This window comes from Thalassophryne amazonica, chromosome 4 (genome assembly GCF_902500255.1).
Source record: "Thalassophryne amazonica chromosome 4, fThaAma1.1, whole genome shotgun sequence".
Classification (NCBI taxonomy): domain Eukaryota; kingdom Metazoa; phylum Chordata; class Actinopteri; order Batrachoidiformes; family Batrachoididae; genus Thalassophryne; species Thalassophryne amazonica.
This window is the reverse complement of record NC_047106.1, coordinates 90,945,954-90,967,230: the sequence shown is the minus strand read 5'-3', so window position 1 is coordinate 90,967,230 and position 21,277 is coordinate 90,945,954. Positions and strand designations below refer to the sequence as shown.

At 44.0% G+C, this 21,277-nt stretch overlaps 1 protein-coding gene across 1 annotated transcript in view; it reads left to right on the top strand.

Annotated features, from left to right (window-relative positions):
• The window catches only part of LOC117508964 (extracellular calcium-sensing receptor-like), a 73,599-nt gene that overhangs the window by 21,019 nt on the left and 31,303 nt on the right, over positions 1–21,277 (top strand). Inside the window, 3 exon segments of the mRNA XM_034168796.1 lie at positions 7,869–8,138; positions 9,838–10,044; positions 10,209–10,484. Of these exon segments, the coding sequence (XP_034024687.1) occupies positions 7,869–8,138; positions 9,838–10,044; positions 10,209–10,484 (753 nt within the window).

Genomic DNA, 21,277 nt, shown 5'->3' with positions numbered 1-21,277 from the left:
TGCCGATGTCTCACTGGATCAAGAACTATCATTTCAGTCTTATCAGAGTTCAAAAGTAGGAAGTCGCTAGACATCCAGCTTCTCACTGATGCAAGGCAATCTTCTAAGGATTTTATGTGGATAAGGTTACCAGCAGTTATCAGCATGTATAACTGAGTATCATCAGCATAGTAGTGAAAGGTAATCCCAAAACACATTAACATGTGCCCAAGGTGTGCTATATAAAGGGAGAACAGCAGGGAGCCTAAGATGGACCCCTGTGGAACCCCAAATGTCATGTCATTAAGGTTAGATGTAGTGTTATTTGTACAAAACACAGTGAGAATGACTGGTCAGATATGACCAGTCGTTCTTTATATTTGGAGGTGTGTGAAACCTGGAGCATTTTGTGGTATCTGAAATGCACCATATGGAGACAGCACACATCCTGTTGCACATTTTTACCTTCAGTAAAATGATCCACATAAATCCCCTCAGGCTATATTAACCCTCTGGAGTTGAATGTCACGCCCTTGCGTAAAAGTCACATGACCTAATAAAGCGGTTGTAACACTCAATCTGCTGCACTCTGAGGCTCCCTTTAAATGTGTGTTGAATGTTGAGACTTCAAATTTTACAGCATTTTTTAAATTTTGTTAATAGGCCTAGTATAACTTGACTTATGAGTATTTTTTACACCATGTGTTTTCATGAATATTATTGTCATTTTTTTGCTGTGCGTTAATGTACACACAAGCAGCCAAAAGGATCATTTCCTTCTCTACTGCAGCAGCAACAGTGGTGGGAAGAAATATGACTTCTTCTTCCTCACTGGTTGGCTCCTGAAATTTTCTACCAATCAGAAGTCACGAACCCCACGTGTGTTCACTAACCCCACGTGTGTTTGATCACAGCCCACCCACACCACCTGGGTCTAATTGTGTGTGTGTGTGTTCTCTTTGTTACTGGTGGGAAGCATGTGGGGTTAGTGTTTTGCTGTTGTTTGGGTTTTTTGTAAAAATTAGGTGTTTTATGAATGTGGAGCAAGTGCTTCAGTTATTTTTTGAACTGGAGGAAGACAGAACAGGCAGCGCATTGTCAGAGTCTGAAACAGACAGTGAAGATTCTGGTCATGAAAGAGATGATCCCTCTTCTATTCTGGAGGAGCAACCAAAGCAGGTGGATCCACCAACATGCGCATTGAGATCTGAACAGAGGGTCGGAGTTTGCCCTTTCATTTCCAGATCCAGATCTCCACTCAGACATGCAGCAGAGACTGGAGCCCTGACTGATGGAACACATAGAAGGATGCAGACACTGGTTGAGCAGTAAGCAGATTTCAGCCTCGGAGAACACCAATAGTCTAGGTACACTGATACACTTTCCACCCAAAGTTCCAAAGACCTTTTTCTTTTGTTTTTTGCAACTGTCACAATTAGAATAATTTGCACCAACACCAATAAAATTGCTGCCAAAAAAAACAAGGCATTAGGGAAAAAATACAACTGGACAGACATTGAAATGATCTGTACAAATGTTTTGGACTTCTGATATACATGACGTTGGTGTCACTGCCAAGTCTCCAGGACTACTGGAAACAAAGTAATATTTTGTCTGTGCCCTTTCCAGCAAAAAAGTAGTGTCCAGAGACAGATTTAGATCGATATTCTGGAACATCCACCTAAGTGATCCAGATGAGGGTGTAGTAAATGATAGAAAAAAGGAAACAGCAGGTTATGACAAACTGTTTTGAGTCAGGCCTCTTTATGATGACATTCTCAGTGCCTGCCAGCCTTATTATCAACCAAGGAGTGAGCTGGCAGTGGGTGAAAGGATGGTGGTGACAAAAACTGGAATGATTCAATATTTGAATGACAAGCCAACAAAATGGGACATGAAACTTTTTGTGTTGGCTGTTTCAAATAATGGCTACACACTCAAGTTCACCATTTACACTGGCAAGAACGTGACCACAAGTGAGCATGGGCTGTCATACGATGTGATCATGAACCTGATCCAGCCATCCTTGCTTGGTACTGGATACCACATTTACATGGACAATTTTCACACGAGTCCAAAACTGTTCATGGACCTAGCTAACATGAAGTTTGGGGCATGTGGCACATAGAGGGAGAACAGATGAGGATGCCCCAGAGGGAGGGCAAATGCTCTCACAAAAAAATCTGGAAGAGGTTCTATTAGATGGATGAGAGAGGGGCCTCTGGTGTTTGTAAAGTGGATGGACACACAGGAGGTGTCTGTGTGCTCCACCATCCACCATGCGTTTTTGGGTGACACAGTGCAGAGAAGGGTGAAGGATGCGAAGAATGGATGCTGGACAGTGAAAGACATTCCCTGTTCTGCCCCAGTTTTGGCTTATAATAAAAACATGGGTGGAGTCGACCTATCTGACCAGCACATCCAGTACTACTCCACCCATCGGAAAACTGCATGCTGGAACAGGACAATGTTGCTGCACTTCCTTGACATTGCGACCACAAATGCATCATCTTGCATCATGAGATCAGCAGTGTCAAGCAAGTGTAGCCCATGATGCACAAGGACTTTATGGTGGAGCTGGTGTGTCAAATGTGTAGCACAGACAAAACAGGTGTCCCACAGAACAGGAGCCAGAACCATGTTCCTGTGCTAACTGTGACTGGCACAGATCCTCACCAAAAGCCACAAAAGGTAGATTGAGCTGCCAACGGTGCCTTCACATGGGCAACAAGAGGAGTGACACATCATGGAAGTGTCAGGCCTGCGATGTGCCCCTCTTTGTTGTGTTGGACAGCAATTGTTTTTTTGAGTGGCACAAATAGTTCAGCATGTCTTGCACTACATTCTGTACATATGTTTTTTTTTTTTTTTAAATTTACAATTTATATTTACATTCTAAATATTATTTTTAAATCTGTTTGTTTTCTAAATAGTTTAGCTTTACCATTTCCTGCACTATATTTGGACATATTTTTTTGAAATTCTAAATCTTATTGTGAAATCTGACTGCGCCTGAAGCATTCCTGCATTTATGTAAATAGTTGTATTTAACTTTGTTTTTTTTGTTTGTTTGTTTGTTTGTTTTGTTTTGTTTTGCTTCTGGGGAAAACCTAGTCTTCTTAGGAGAGACGGCATCCATCCCACTTTGGATGGAGCAGCTCTCATTTCTAGAAATCTGGCCAATTTTCTTAAATCCTCCAAACCGTGACTATCCAGGGTTGGGACCAGGAAGCAGAGTTGTAGTCTTACACACCTCTCTGCAGCTTCTCTCCCCCTGCCATCCCCCCAAAACCCCATCCCCGTAGAGACGGTGCCTGCTCCCAGACCACCAATAACCAGCAAAAATCTATTTAAGCATAAAAATTCAAAAAGAAAAAATAATATAGCACCTTCAACTGCACCACAGACTAAAACAGTTAAATGTGGTCTATTAAACATTAGATCTCTCTCTTCTAAGTCCCTGTTAGTAAATTATATAATAATTGATCAACATATTGATTTATTCTGCCTTACAGAAACCTGGTTACAGCAGGATGAATATGTTAGTTTAAATGAGTCAACACCCCCGAGTCACACTAACTGCCAGAATGCTCGTAGCACGGGCCGAGGCGGAGGATTAGCAGCAATCTTCCACTCCAGCTTATTAATTAATCAAAAACCCAGACAGAGCTTTAATTCATTTGAAAGCTTGTCTCAGTCTTGTCCATCCAAATTGGAAGTCCCAAAAAACAGTTTTATTTGTTGTTATCTATCGTCCACCTGGTCATTACTGTGAGTTTCTCTGTGAATTTTCGGACCTTTTGTCTGACTTAGTGCTTAGCTCAGATAAGATAATTATAGTGGGAGATTTTAACATCCACACAGATGCTGAGAATGACAGCCTCAACACTGCATTTAATCTATTGTTAGACTCGATTGGCTTTGCTCAAAATGTAAATGAGTCCACCCACCACTTTAATCATACCTTATATCTTGTTCTGACTTATGGTATGGAAATTGAAGACTTAACAGTATTCCCTGAAAACTCCCTTCTGTCTGATCATTTCTTAATAACATTTACATTTACTCTGATGGACTACCCAGCAGTGGGGAATAAGTTTCATTACAGTAGAAGTCTTTCAGAAAGCGCTGTAACTAGGTTTAAGGATATGATTCCTTCTTTATGTTCTCCAATGCCATATACCAACACAGAGTAGGTACCTAAACTCTGTGAGTGAGATAGATTATCTCATCAATAGTTTTACATCCTCATTGAGGACAACTTTGGATGCTGTAGCTCCTCTGAAAAAGAGAGCCTTAAATCAGAAGTGCCTGACTCCGTGGTATAACTCACAAACTCGCAGCTTAAAGCAGATAACCCGTAAGTTGGAGAGGAAATGGTGTCTCACTAATTTAGAAGATCTTCACTTAGCCTGGAAAAAGAGTCTGTTCCTCTATAAAAAAGCCCTCCGTAAAGCTAGGACATCTTACTACTCATCACTAATTGAAGAAAATAAGAACAACCACAGGTTTCTTTTCAGCACTGTAGCCAGGCTGACAAAGAGTCAGAGCTCTAATGAGCCGAGTATTCCTTTAACTTTAACTAGTAATGACTTCATGACTTTTTTTGCTAATAAAATTTTAACTATTAGAGAACAAATTACTCATAACCATCCCAAAGACGTATCATTATCTTTGGCTGCTTTCAGTGATGCTGGCATTTGGTTAGACTCTTTCTCTCAGACTGTTCTGTCTGAGTTATTTTCATTAGTTACTTCATCCAAACCATCAACATGTCTATTAGACCCCATTCCTACCAGGCTGCTCAAGGAAGCCCTACCATTATTTAATGCTTCGATCTTAAATATGATCAATCTATCTTTATTAGTTGGCTATGTACCACAGGCTTTTAAGGTGGCAGTAATTAAACCATTACTTAAAAAGCCATCACTTATTATTAAGTGTATTAAAGGCACTGCGCTGTGGTGGTTTGAATCATATTTATCTAATAGATTACAATTTGTTCAAGTAAATGCGGAATCTTCTTCACAGACTAAGGTTAATTATGGAGTTCCACAAGGTTCTGTGCTAGGACCAATTTTATTCACTTTATACATGCTTCCCTTAGGCAGTATTATTAGACAGCATTGCTTAAATTTTCATTGTTACGCAGATGATACCCAGCTTTATCTATCCATGAAGCCAGAGGACACACACCAATTAGCTAAACTGCAGGATTGTCTTACAGACATAAAGACATGGATGACCTCTGATTTCCTGCTTTTAAACTCAGAAAAAACTGAAGTTATTGTACTTGTCCCCACAAATCTTAGAAACATGGTGTCTAACCAGATCCTTACTCTGGATGGCATTACCCTGACCTCTAGTAATACTGTGAGAAATCTTGGAGTCATTTTTGATCAGGATATGTCATTCAATGCACATATTAAACAAATATGTAGGACTGCTTTTTTGCATTTGCGCAATATCTCTAAAATTAGAAAGGTCTTGTCTCAGAGTGATGCTGAAAAACTAATTCATGCATTTATTTCCTCTAGGCTGGACTAATGTAATTCATTATTATCAGGTTGTCCTAAAGGTTCCCTGAAAAGCCTTCAGTTAATTCAAAATGCTGCAGCTAGAGTACTGACAGGGACTAGAAGGAGAGAGCATATCTCACCCATATTGGCCTCTCTTCATTGGCTTCCTGTTAATTCTAGAATATAATTTAAAATTCTTCTTCTTACTTATAAGGTTTTGAATAATCAGGTCCCATCTTATCTTAGGGACCTCATAGTACGATATCACCCCAATAGAGCACTTCGCTCTCAGACTGCAGGCTTACTTGTAGTTCCTCGGGTTTGTAAGAGTAGAATGGGAGGCAGAGCCTTCAGCTTTCAGGCTTCTCTCCTCTGGAACCAGCTCCCAATTCGGATCAGGGAGACAGACACCCTCTCTACTTTTAAGATTAGGCTTAAAACTTTCCTATTTGCTAAAGCTTATAGTTAGGGCTGGATCAGGTGACCTGAACCATCCCTTAGTTATGCTGCTATAGACTTAGACTGCTGGGGGGTTCCCATGATGCACTGAGTGTTTCTTTCTCTTTGTGCTCTGTATGCACCACTCTGCATTTAATCATTAGTGATTGATCTCTGCTCCCCTCCACAGCATGTCTTTTTCCTGGTTCTCTCCCTCAGCCCCAACCAGTCCCAGCAGAAGACTGCCCCTCCCTGAGCCTGGTTCTGCTGGAGGTTTCTTCCTGTTAAAAGGGAGTTTTTCCTTCCCACTGTTGCGAAGTGCTTGCTCACAGGGGGTTGTTTTGACCGTTGGGGTTTTTCCGTAATTATTGTATGGCTTTACCTTACAATATAAAGCGCCTTGGGGCAACTGTTTGTTGTGATTTGGCGCTATATAAATAAAATGTATTTGATTTGATTTGTTTTGCTACATTTGTACATATGTTTTTGAAATTTACAATTTATATTTACATTTGAAAATGGTTTGTTAAGCAAGTTTGTGGTTTTCACAGTAAAAAAAACAAACTTTTTTTCTACTCGGATTTTATGTTTTTTGTGTGATTTGAGGTTCACTGGGTTAATACAGTAGGTCAGAATGAATGAAAAACGATCAGTGCAAGCAAAATTTCTGCACATCCCAGATAATGATAACTGCATTGTCCCACCATGAACTTTTAGAATAATTGTCGTGATGATTGGGTGGGTAGTGAGTGGATGATTTATGAATAGCAGTGTGTTTGGATGATGATAGAGAGCTGATCTGTGCATTGCTCATGGTATGGTTTACGATGCTCATATGCTGACTGACTTGTAACTTGTGGGCAGTGTAGCTGCATTTATAAATTGGATGGTGACTGTTTGCAAACTTCACCAATCAGTCTGAGAGTGACTGCACTCAGTCCTAATTGGACTGTCATTTGTGTAGAGGGTGTCTCCCACCAGATGAAATGTGCAATCACCTTCCAGTCAAACGTGGTCAGGCAGAGGTTGAGGGTTCTGCATGCTGAACCAACATGTACTCAGCTGGTTGTTGCAGTGCCTTGCAATTGGTCGCTGGCAGCGATGTGATTCACTGCAATCATTAAACAACCACTATTTTTTTCTGATTGTCACAAAGGTTGCCATCCTACTTTTCACTGAAATTCCTTCAGTGCAACTGAGGCATCAGGGAGCATTCTGAGGGAGCATCAGGTTCCATATTTTGGCAATATGGCAAGAATCTTGGTGCAAAATTCAACATATAGGTGCCTGAGTGTTTTTGACCCCTGAGTGTTAAGGACCTCAGTGGCTGGAGAAGGCCATGCGGATGCCCACACTTCACCTGGCTGGGAAGGATAGATGGCTACTTTTGAGAGGAGTAGATTGACTACTTGTCTGTACATATCAGAGAAACAGCTCAAGTGGGATAGTTTTGAGACAAAGTCAGAGAGGAGAGATTGAGATGGTTTAAACATGTGCAGAACAAGCACTGAGTGAATATAGGGAGAAGGATGCTGAGGATGGATCCATCATGCAGGAGGAGAAGAGGGAGGCCAAAGAGGAGATTTATGGATGTGCTGATGGAGGACATGCAGGTGTTTGGTGTGACAGAAGATACAGAGGACAGGGCGAGATGGAAACAATTGTTCTGCTGGGGCGACCCCTAATGGGAGCAGCCAAATGCAGAAGAAGAGGATGGATTAGTTGTCTACCTGGGTGTTTGCCGTCAAGGACCCAAGGTGGTTTCACACTGTAGTAGATGACACCAACACATGCTCCCAGACAAAGGACTTGATGCGGGTATATGTACTTATAACCAATGTATTTATATATACAGTGCACCTTTACAGCAGATTTTCTATTGAAAGAACACTGAGGTCTGTACACTAATCTGTAAATTTTCTGTATAATTAGGTGCATGCTATGATTAATATTTTAACACACTTTTGCTGGACCTGGGTTGGTCTGTTGGACAGTGATGATGACTATGGACTCCATGCTGTACGATCTTTCCAGTCCAACTTGGTTGAGTCTGGTGACGGTTGTCTGGCTTACTTAGAAGTTTTGCCTTTAAACAAGAAGCCAACTGAATTTAAGAGGATTGTGGAAGTGACAAAGAAATCAACAGCTCGTGTGGTGATTGCGTTTGCACATAGCACACAAATGATTCAACACATGGAAGAGGTTTGAATTAAAAATGTGTAAATATGTATTTTTTACAGAAGTAAAAAAAGTATGATTTGCTCAAATAGTGATATTTTAGTTGAAGGTGAAAAAGGTGAAAAACACATGTCTAAATACTGACATTGATTGGTAATTGCCCTCACGTGAAGACTAATCAAGCCAAAATTAAAAACATTTTGTCATGATAATCACAACAAACATACTCACAAATTAATGGGAGCAAGCAGATAAACCAGCGCCACAGCCGAAAAAGACATCAAACACACACACACACACACACAAAAATAATAATAATAATAAACACTCTGTTAAAAAAAAATATATATATATATATATATATATATATATATATATATATATATATATATATATATATATATATACGAGGTTTATTAGAAAAGTATCCGACCTTATTATTTTTTTCAAAAACCATATGGATTTGATTCATATGTTTTGGGACATGCCTATCTCGGCTTTCAATGCTTACCAGCTCAGTGAGTATAAGAGAAATTGTGGAGAGCTGGGCATGTTCCAACTTGTCCCCTGGCACTCCGAAACGGAGGTGTTCCTTTGTCTCGCTCGATCAGCGAATCGGTCCTGACGCGCAAAGCCTCCGCGCGGCTTTCCATGACAAAATCTCTTGTTAAAAGTGAAATCTGCCGGAAAATGGCTGATGTCCAGCTCTTGTGATAACCAGAGAAATTGCTCACGACGGTCCCGGCTCCACACAGCCATCTGTTTAGAAATGATGTGGTGTTTTCTGCCTCTCGATGGTGGCTCGGAGCGCGGCGCGCCGTGCGCCATTGTGGGGCGTCCTTAAAGGTGTAGTAACAGTCCTTATTCTCTGTGAAGCCCGTAAAATTTTCACCGAAAGCCAGCTAAATTTTTCGAATGGTTTCCAGCTGCCTGTCTCTAACAGTTTCTGAAAAAATTCTGATGGAAAAAAAGCCCAAATCATTCTGCCATTTCCTGACAATGAAAATCCGATGAGGGGGCTGGACCACTCCTCCCACAAGGCGTGCTCACAGGCGAATGACGCAACCGTCAGGCGTGGAAAAACTCACGCATGCTCACGAAGGTTCAAGCTTGGCTGACGTAAAAACAAATGAATCAAATCCATATGGTTTTTGAAAAAAATAATAAGGTCGGATACTTTTCTAACAGACCTCGTATATATATATATATATATATATATATATATATATATATCAAGAGGTGGTTTCCAAGTGGTTAATGCGCTTGGTTTCAATTCAGAAGGCTCTGGGTTCAAATCCCACCCCTGCCACATTTCTCCATGTAATGTGGAGTTGCATCAGGAAGGGCATCCGGTGTAAAACCTGTGCCAATTCAACATGCAGATCCACCTTGGATTTGTTGTGGCGACCCCGAGTGCAAACAAGGGAGCAGCCGAAGGGACTTACTATTTGGATGCATTCTGACACTGATGACCACGCCTCTTTTCCTCCTGACTGCGTCCGATTATGGCAATATTTGCCATGTTAGGCTGGTTCCTGCACATTCTTGCTATGTGTGACGGGGGTTTAAATGTCATGCAGATATTGTTTCTGTAACAACATGAAATGCTGTTGTGAATTCTGTCGTGAACAAGCACTTATTGTGTCATCTGAGAACATATTCAACAGTGAGTCAGTGACACTGTAGTGTGACCTTTTTCATTTTTCATCAACACAATGTGCAGGTGATTAAACAGAATGTGACAGGTCTGCAGTGGATGGCCAGTGAATCATGGGTTTCAGCTCCTGTGTTACAGACCCCCAAACTCATGCCATATCTGGGTGGAACTCTGGGTATTGCTATCCACCGAGGAGAAATCCCAGGTCTGAAAGAGTTCCTGTTAAAAATACATCCTGGCCAACACCGTAACAACAGCTATGGACATAACTTGGTGAGAGATTAACCTTACTGCATGACAAAAAAATATATTTTATTTTTTTCTATATTTCTTCTGACTGAATTGTCAAATATTCCAGAGACATTAACCTCATAGTTTGGCATAGAATAAATATACACCTTCTGCATTTATTTTAACTGCATTTTCAAACATTTCAGGTAAAGTGATTTTGGGAATTCACTTTTCAGTGTCGATTTGCCCCACTTCCAACAGGTTGGGTGGAAACTGGCGGAGCACTATGCACTGGACAGGAAGATCTAAAGAAAGTGGAGATTGAATTTTTAGATGTTTCAAATCTGAGGTCAGAGTACAATGTGTACAAGGCTGTGTACGCACCTGCATATGCCCTTGATGACATGCTGCAGTGTGTGCCAGGGAGAGGACCTTTCAGCAGGAAAAGCTGTGCCAGTTTAAATAGCCTTGAGCTGTGGCAGGTGTGATATTTACTTGATTAATTTCTATTATTTTCTTTATATATGATACTGACAACAATTCAGTTTGTCAACACACAAAAATCAGTGTTCTACAATGCTTCAGAAGGGGTTTGCACCTTCAGCATATATAACGTGATGTGTGTTGAACTAGACTTGAACAAATTGAACTTGTCATTGACTTTGGACACCACACAGTTGTAAGACATGATGTGTCATCACTGGCCAGGACCACCCAGCATGGGTCATGACATTTTTTTGAATATTAAAAATTTGTTCACTGTCGTGATATTTGTAATGCTGAGACAATTTGTTGCTTCATTTTGGTGGTTTTGTGACAGAACTTGTTGAATCATTGATATTCTTGGTAAAACATGAGAAAGATATTTGCCAGGGACAATGGTATGTCACAAATGCAACACAATGCTCAGCAGACACCACCCAAAAAACACACTTAAGACTCAGTCAGAATCAAGTCACAGCAGCATAACTCCAGTGCACCCTTCATATAACCAAGATTTTTGCATACTTTTTCCACTTTCAAACAAGTCTTGGATGCATAGTAATGATGTCCTGTCAATGTCTCAACACTTTGTAGCATGTTATACTGACACTGAAACATATTTGTGATGTTTCAAAGTGATTTTACAGTACACACATGGTGATGGTTGACATTTTTTCAGGTTCAGATGAGGTCTATGAACACTGCTGTGGTTTGAGATGTAGGGTGTGAAAGGGTGTGAGATACAGTTTTCCAAGACTACATCTCATTATTAATTAATTAATTATGAAGTACAGTTTTGTGGAGTTACTGCTCCATTTGGTCAGAGATGCTCAAATGGATTGAGAAGAGATCTTCATTGGGCTATGACAAACATTTTTTTGACACAACTCCAGTTCTGACTCCTTGTTTCCACAGAGAGTTGTGACACACAGTTGGATGATGAAAAACCATAGACTGTATATATGCTGGGCAAAGCCTGCGTGAGGTCATCCATTAGTTTGATATAGAGACTTGGAACAGCCTAAATGACCTCCTTTTCTGCACGTTGCCATGTTGAGAGCCCCGCGCACACTGATTCATGATGAACTCATTAATGCATGGAGGGATGGAGCGTGGGTAGCTCCATTTGTGACAAAAAAAATGTCTGAACACGCTCCGAAACACCAGCTAATAGGCTCACCTCAGTTCAGGTGTTTATTAAATCATATTTATGGGGACCGTGTGGTGGTTCTCAAAACAGTTTACTTCACCATTAGCACACAACATTAAATAAGATGAGAGTATCACTCAGTGTCAGTGTTACAACCGGGGCCTCTTAAATGATCCATTAAGAAGTTTGACCGCACGATAAGTCAATATTTCTCCAGGTATTTGTAATAAAATACTCCAAACAAACAGACACAGCAACAACACAACAGCAAGTGGCAGCTGCTAGCTGACTCTGAGTCTACGAGAGTAGGAGGAGTCGCTGAACTCAGCAGCTGTCAGTCACAGCAACCACAACCACAATTATACAGAACTTTATGGCATAAAATGTCTTACAACCCCAATTCCAATGAAGTTGGGATGTGTAAAATGTAAATAAAAACAGAATACAATGATTTGTAAATCCTCTTCAACCTACATTCAATTGACACCATACACCATATAGACAAGATATTGTCTGAATAGTTGAAGCTGAATTGTTTAGGTTCCTGTTATTATATACACACTATTATTATTATTATTATTATTATTATTATTATTATTAGTTCTTTTTGTCATTTCATTTTTAAATGGAACAAAGTGGAAATAAGTGTTTTCACTTTCTTGTGTCATCTGTGTATTTTTAACGTATTTACAATTATAATATGTACTTACATTGAACTTACTGAATAAAATAACACGTGACAAAGTCAAAAGCTCATTTATCAACCTTTTCTCGATGAATTGTAACTTTGTGTTTTTTCCCCTTCATTCAGGTATCGTTGTTGCCATGTGACTGGGCCATTATATCCGTAGTTTCTTCAAAAATATTAGTCCTATCAATGTTCCGTTTTGGCGGCATTCATCCTTGACCCAAAATACATAAGCATGCCAAACGGTAAATGTTAGCTCTCCGCAGTTTTTCTGTGTTAAAATTGCACACATGCATGCATGTACATACACATGTATACACTTATTTTTACATACCCACAAAACGAGATGGTGGCGGAAGACATCAAATGCACTACTATCCTTTTCACTGTTGGTAACGGCAACATGACACTAAACTAAACTGACTAAACCAATTGAACGACAAAAACACAATAAATCAGTAACACTAACAACACTGTAAAAACAACATGAACCACAATAACAACATTTAAAACCTGAAAACCCTGAATTCCCATGGTGCATTGCAGCACAATATCAACTGTTCACTTTTGTGAGATCCATCCATCCATCCATCCATTTTCTTCCGCTTTATCCAGAGTCGGGTCGCGGGGGTAGCAGCTCAAGCAAAGCTGCCCAGACCTCCCGATCCACACACACCTCCTCCAGCTCCTCTGGGGGAACCCAAAGGCGTTCCCAAGCCAGCCGAGAGATGTAGTCCCTCCAGCGTGTCCTGGGTCTTCCCCGGGGCCTCCTCCCAGTGGGACGTGCCTGAAACACCTCTCCAGCGAGGTGTCCAGGGGGCATCCGGAAAAGATGCCCGAGCCACCTCAACTGACTCCTTTCGACGTGGAGGAGCAGCGGCTCTAAGGGAGCACCCAGCCACCCTGCGGAGGAAATTCATCTTGGCCGCTTGTACTCACGATCTCGTTCTTTCGGTCATGAGCCAAATCTCATGACCATAGGTGAGGATCGGAACGTAGATCGATCGGCAAATCGAGAGCTTTGCCCCCCTACTCAGCTCTCTCTTCACCACGACGGTCCGATACAGCGACCGCATCACTGCAGATGCTGCACCGATCCGTCTATCGATCTCACGCTCCATCCGTCCCTCACTCGTGAACAAGACCCCGAGATACTTAAACTCCTCCACTTGAGGCAAGGACACTCCACCGACATGAAGAGGGCAAAGCACTTTTTTCCAGTCGAGAACCATGGCCTCGGATTTGGAGGTGCTGATTTTCATCCTGGACGCTTCACACTCGGCTGCAAACTGCCCCAGTGCACGCTGAAGATCCTGATTTGACGAAGCCAACAGAATCACATCGTCCGCAAACAGCAGAGACGAGATTCTGTGGTTCCCAAACCAGACCCCCTGCGCCTAGAAATTCTGTCCATAAAAATAATGAACAGAACCGGTGACAAAGGGCAGCCTTGGCGGAGGCCAATGTGCACTGGAAACAGGTTTGACTTACTACCGGCAATGCGAACCAAGCTCCTGCTGCGGTCGTACAGGGACCGGATAGCCCTTAGCAAAGGACCCCGGACCCTGTACTCCCGGAGCACTCCCCACAGGGTGCCCCTAGGGACACGGTCGAATGCCTTCTCCAGATCCACAAAACACATGTGGACTGGTTGGGCAAACTTCCATGAACCCTCGAGCACCCAATAGAGTGTGTAGAGCTGGTCCAGTGTGCCGCGACCAGGACAAAACCACACTGCTCCTCCTGAATCCGAGGTTCGACCATCGGTCGAATTCTCCTCTCCAGTACTCTGGAATAGACGTTACCGGGGAGGCTGAGGAGTGTGATCCCCCTATAGTTGGAACACACCCTCCGGTCCCCCTTCTTAAACAGAGGGACCACGACCCCGGTCTGCCAATCCAGAGGCACTGTCCCCGATCGCCAAGCGATGTTGCAGAGGCGTGTCAGCCAAGACAGCCCCACAACATCCAGAGACTTAAGGTACTCAGGACGGATGTCATCCACCCCAGGAGCCTTGCCACCAAGGAGCTTTCTAACCACCTCGGTGACTTCGGCCTGGGTAATGGATGAGTCTGCCTCCGAGTCCCCAGTCTCTGCTTCCTCTTCGGAAGACGTGATGATGGGATTGAGGAGATCCTCGAAGTACTCCTTACACCGCCCGACAACATCCCCACCCGCACCATAAACAGTGCTGGTGGAGAGCTGCTCCCGCCTCCTGAGGCATCGGACGGTTTGCCAGAATCTCTTCGAGGCCGACCGATAGTCCTCCTCCATAGCCTCCCCAAACTCCTCCCAGACCCGTGTTTTTGCCTCTGTGACCGCACGGGCTGCGGCACGCTTGGCCTGCCTGTACCTGTCAGCTGCCTCTGGGGTCCCACCTACCAACAAAGATAAGTAGGACTCCTTCTTCAGCTTGATGGCATTCCTTACTTCCGGTGTCCACCACTGGGTTCGGGGATTGCCACCGCGACAGGCACCAGAGACCTTGCGACCACAGCTACGAGCAGCCGCATCGACAATGGAGGTGGAGAACATGGTCCACTCGGACTCCATGTCTCCAACCTTCCCCGGGATCTGGAAGAAGCTCTCCCGGAGGTGGGAGTTGAAGACCTCGCTGACAGAGGGTTCCGCCAGTCGTTCCCATCAGACCCTCATGATACGTTTGGGCCTGCCAGGTCTTACCGGCTTCCTACCCTCCTAGCGGATCCAACTCACCACCAGGTGGTGATCAGTCGACAGCTCTGCCCCTCTCTTCACTCGAGTGTCCAAGACACGTGGCCGAAGGTCAGATGATACGACTACAAAGTCGATCATCGACCTCTGGCTCAGGGTGTCCTGGTGCCACGTGCACTTATGGACACCCTTGTGCTCGAACATGGTGTTCGTGATGGACAAACTGTGACTAGCACAGAAGTCCAACAACTGAACACCACTCGGGTTCAGATCGGGGAGGCCGTGCTTCCCGATCACCCCCCTCGAGGTCTCATTGTCGCCGCCCATGTGGGCGTTGAAATCCCCCAGGAGAACAATGGAGTCCCCAGTCAGAGCGCTAACTAGTACCACTCCCAGGGACTCCAGGAAGGTCGGGTACTCTGCACTGCTGCTCGGCCAGTAGGCCGAGACAATGGTGAGAGACCTGTCCCCGACCCGAAGTGAACTCCAACACTTATCGACTGAGCTGGGGAGCAATAAGCAATGCGACCCCAGCTTTTGTGAGATAATATCACTAATTTCTTCAAAAATGTTAGTCCTATCAACTTTTAATTTTCACAGTGTTCATCCTTGACCAAAGAACATAAGCATACCAAATGACAAATGTCAGCTCCAGCTCTATTTTCTCCATGATTGAAGCTTCTCCCCCCCCCCCCCCCCCCCCCCCCACACACACACACACACACACAGACACATGCAAAGAGGCCACTTGGCTATTTTATTATAGATTATTATTAGTATTATTTTATTATTATTACATCTTTTTTGTCATTTGATTTTTAAATGGAACACAATGGAAATAAGTGTTTTCAATTTCTTGTGTCATCCATGTATTTTTAACATATTTGCAATTATATTATGTATTTGCATTGGAAATATGGATTGGAAATGGAAATAAAAAAGAATACAATGATTTGCAAATCCTCTTCAACCTTTAACCCATATAAATTGAATACACCACAAAGACAAGATATTTAATGTTCAAACTGATAAACTTTATTGTTTTTGTGTAAATATTTGCTCATTTTGAAATGGATGCCTGCAACACATTTCAAAAAAGCTGGGACAGTTGTTGTATGGCTGGGGGGCCTGGCTGCCTTTTTGTTTCTGTCTTTTGTTTTTCCTTCCAGGTGGCTTGCATTTGGGACTGAGTGGCTGTGTTGCTGAGGTTATCAGGACCTCACCCTGATCACCTGCGGCTCGTCAGGACTCACAGCTGAGGTGCATCTATATGGATTGGAACATGGTGGCATTTAAGACTGGAGTATACAGTGTGTATTTGCCAGAGACTCGACCTTGTGACCAGACGGGTGAGATCGTCGTCTCGGGAGCCATCTCATCATCAGTGGATGCAGAGAACGTCCAGGGTTTGATGCACGGTCTGTGAAAGAGGAGGGGGTGAGGTCTCACGCTCGTCAGCACACTTCCTGAGGTACGTTAGATTTTGTGACTAACATTTATACAGTCAGTAAATGTGGTGTCCCTCACACCTTTTTATATTGAGCTGTATGTTAGTCATGTATCGGCTTCCACTGCAGTGGAGTTTTGTGAACTGGATGTTCCATGCCTGCAGGTTGGGAAGCTGATTAGTAATCAAGCCAGGAAGTGTTTGCTGTTTGTACACCTTTAAGTGTTCTCTCTGTGTGTAGAGTGTGGACTCACATAATGGTTCCTTCTTTCACAGACTCGGTTTGTTGCGGCCACCTGGGGGGTGTCGGCGGGGTCCTTGGGTCCGAACAGCTTCTGTCCGGAGCCAGCCGTTAGCGCTGCTGGGAGCGCACCACGCCAGACCGCACTTTCTTTTGTTATTTTTTGTATCACTGTTATGTATTAAATTCAGTTAGCCTTTGTACCGTGCTCTGCTTATTTCATACTGGGTCCTTCAAACGCTGGTCGGTTCTCCGAGCTGCGTCCGACACATAACAGTAGTCTCTGGCCAAACATCACGGACCCAGCGGTAGCAGAGACGGTAACGCACCAGGAAGGCGGCAGCAGACGTTCAGAAGTTATCCGGATCAGTTGCGGGTGCTCTCCGCCCGGATGGTGCGTGTTTGAGAACCCATTACTGAATACTGATTTGTGCTCTCTTGCAGCCGTGTTCCTGTGTGTGCCTTATCCGTGGGTCGTGGTGGAGTGTGACTGGCGACGGCTTCGCGTCGCACTTCGACCGGATAAGAGGTTTGAACGGGAGCTGCAGGAGTGAGTCTGTAATGGGTGAACGCGCACGGCGGAGCTCTGTGGCACGGGTCGCGGTGCTTCCTGTGTTACAGTCGTAGCCCCGTTTCCCCGGGTAATGATAGCTACTGCGTCTGTTGTGTCAGCTCCGGTGTTATTTAGTTGAATCACATTTTTGGTTGTGTGCTGCTCACAGAAAGGCAGCATGAGTTTGTTTTCTCAGTTACCAAAGGGGTTTTTTCATTTTTAGCACTTTGGCTCCCTCTTTTGGTGACTGAGTCACATTACCGTCAAGCTCTTAAGTTGGAACAGGTGTGTTCCATTTGTTGGAGCTTGACGGTATAAATCACTTATTTGTTTTGTGTTAGTTCATTTTGTGTGGGTGTTTTTTGAGTTGGTTTTTGTGTGGGATTTTATTTTTTGTTTTTCACTATTTAGTGTCTGGGGTCGTGACCCTGCAGTTCTGCCAAAAAAAAAAAAAAAAAGGACCCGAGCAACCTTATGTCAGTCTGTTAGTCTTTCTTTTTATTTTTTTTTCAGTTTCACCTCCCAGGGTTTGATGGGACGGTCCCCTGGGGGGTCATGGGGGGGGTATTTGGGTTGTTGTTTTTTCTTTCTTTTTTTTTTGTTTTGTTTTTTGTTATGCCCTCTCTTCTCCTCTGACTCCAGCCGTGTGAGCCGTAGTGTCGGCGTTGCTGGAGTGGTGCAGTTACGTTGTGCTGGGCGTTTCCCAGGTACCCTCTGCACCCGGGAGGGGAGGGGAGGGTTTGGGGTATTTTCTTTTTGTTCCCTCTCTTCACCTCTGGCTCCAGCCGTGTGAGCCGTAGTGTCGGCGTTGCTGGAGTGGTGTAGTGTGGTTATGCTGGGCGTTTCCCAGGTAACCTCTGCACCTGGGGGGGGGGGGTTTCCCCCCAGTTTCCGCCCTCAGGGTTTGACTGTGGTGTCCTCTGGGAGGGAAAGGGCTGTGGGTCCATCTAGCCATAGACGGCCGGGGCTGGGTCCGTTGGTCGTGAGGGGAGGCGTCTCCTGGGGTTGAGGAGTGGTCCTCTGGGAGGCGCTGGGAGTCCCCGTGGGTGACGTTGGATCCCAGAGGGACCTCGGCTGTGGTTATTACTGCTGGAGCTGGCGGGAAGTCCTCTGGGGGGTGTTGGTCCCTACATGTCGTTTGGGGGGGGGGGGGGGGGTGTTTTAGCGCTTTTATGTGTAAGCTTGAGTTTGGGGTTTTTCTTTTCTCCTCTTCCCGGGGTTTGATAGGACGGTCCCCTGGGGAGGGGGGGGTGGTTTGGTTGTTTGTGTTTGTCTTTTTTGTTTTATGACTAATGACCGCACATGGTTGGATAAAGGCTGACCGCACAGGTTTAAGAACTCCTGGCCACACCTGTGCTAAGTGACTGACTGAAACAAAGGCAAGGATGCAGCCAGAGGAGAGGACATCAACCATTCTGTTGGAAGACGAATGCAGATGCGGTTTCCAGCCATGGTCCCTGGAGGGGGGTGTTTCTCTTGGGCCAGGTTTGTGTGGTCGCCGGGAGGCTTCCCGTGAGGGTGGGGTACTGTTGTATGGCTGGGGGGCCTGGCTGCCTTTTTGTTTCTGTCTTTTGTTTTTCCTTCCAGGTGGCTTGCATTTGGGACTGAGTGGCTGTGTTGCTGAGGTTATCAGGACCTCACCCTGATCACCTGCGGCTCGTCAGGACTCACAGCTGAGGTGCATCTATATGGATTGGAACATGGTGGCATTTAAGACTGGAGTATACAGTGTGTGTTTGCCAGAGACTCGACCTTGTGACCAGACGGGTGAGATCGTCGTCTCGGGAGCCATCTCATCATCAGTGGATGCAGAGAACGTCCAGGGTTTGATGCACGGTGATGAAATTTAAAGCCAATTAATTTTAAGAAAATTATTAAACAAACCTATGAATATATTTTAAAAAGAAGCCACTTTGTATCCATTGACAACAAACACTTTTTCTGGAACCTTTAACTGGTTCACTTAGCTGGTCTACTGAGAAGATGGTTTGGATGATTCGTCCGTCTGTCGATGATGTAGGTTCTGCAGCGTGCTCACTTGGGTCTTTGGTTAACTCACTGGTCTCCCCGGGTGATCCCAAAGGCTTGTGTCGGCTGGCTTTACCTACAGCATGGCTGCTTGCAGTCAGGTCGTCAGCTTGGTGGACCCCAGAGGTGGAAGGCATTTGTTGAAAATGGTTTCTGGTAGCTTTTAAAAATTTGTTGGAGCTGGATTAAAAGTCTTTGTGAATTTAGAAAAAGGTAAAAACTTTAAGAGCATAGAAAAAAATAGCTGACAGAAAAGGAGAGTCGCTTTTCTGTAAATTTGCTATTATTTTGAAAAGTTCAGCTCAGAAGTTCTCTTAAAATTTCGATAGACCTGATGCACCTTAAAGCGTCAGGTTAAAATTTTCAAAAATTGAGAGAAGAATAAAACAAAGAATGAATGCCATGTGGTAGCGTCAGCTAGGTTAGCTTAGCATGGGGCCTTGTTGACCCAAAATAATTAGGTGTTTTAGAAAGGAAGAGAGCAAGTCAAGAGAGACAGAAGAGAGGAGAGCAGCACTCTGTTCTAACTCTTTAAGGGGGACTGACATCACCAAACTCTGCCCATTTAGGGCGTGTAATCTCACAGAATACTTCATGTGTTCACAGGGCAGACCCAAATGATTCAACAATTTAAACACATTAACTGTTTTGGTATAATATTGTTCTAAGACACTCAAATGGATACACATTATTAATCATCACTTAAACACATCCTTTGGTTAAACAGAATACTTCATCATCAACATATTGATAATGCAGAAAGATCACACACTGGAAGTTCCACAGAGCAGCCATTTGGCTTTTCTACCTATAAAACCCACAAGGCAGCCGATCGGCTGTATGGCTTTTAGCTAATCTGCTAAATCACCTGTGAGCACTCATTTTGTTATGTAAATGAGGCGATGATCACTGGTGCACCACAGGAGGGACTGGACACTGGACAAGCTTATGGGGGAGGGGGTGGCTTCACTCTTCTAAACCTGGCAAAGAAACTGGTTCATCCCAAAGACAAGACACCGACACACTGAGATTTGTTGCTGAGATTTACTGATAAAAATGGTGCAAAATAGAACAACAACAAAAAAAAATTCACATATTTACAAATAATAAAAAACTATGCATTATCAGGATACAGTGTTTGAGAGTGGCAGTGAGTGAGTGAGTACATTTCAGCAATCACTCACAATCCCGGCACTGCCATGGCATCTCCCTTCTGCATTTGCCACATGTGTATCTGTAGTAGTCAACACATTGCACAGTGGCATGATTGTTCTTACATTGATTTCTAACCAGACACATGGTTCTTTTCCCAGGGCTAGGTGTGGAAGGTTGTTGCCGAAGCAATTGTTCCTTTTGTGCCTTCTTCGCACTCACATGAGAGTTAGCCAACTCTCTTGCAAGCACCACCAGGAAGTCCACCCGTCTCTCCTGCCTCCCAGTGCATGCTTGATACAACACATGTGCATTCAGTGCTGCCATATCAATCATGTTATAGAACACGGCGACTGGCCAGTGCCGTGTTTCTGTGCGGACAGTGTACCCCCGCCCCATCTAGTCCATCACATCCACATCGCACTTTGTAGTGTTGTAAAGGGTGACGGTGTTTGGCTTCCTTTTGGTGGTATTCTCAGTCTGAACTATGCTGTGCATGCTGCTGAGAATGTAGACAGCCTTCTTCCGTTTGGGCGCATACACCGTCAGTATGGCACCAGTGGTTGAAAACACCTGAGTGGTGAATTCATTGCGGTCCCTCTGTCGAGTTGATTGTGTAATTTCTCAGCGAATCTTGTTGACTGTGCCGAGGATGGTGGATGGTGGTTTTCCGGCTAAGTATTCATTGTGCAAGCGACAGCGATGTGAAGAAATTGTCTGTGGTAACATTTCTGCCCTTGTCCAGGAATGGTTCCATCAGCCTCATAACTACATTCTCAGACAGTCTCTCCCCACTGGGACGACTGGGGTCCTTGCCAAGATATGGGAGGACATTGCAGATGTACTTAGATTTCAACTCA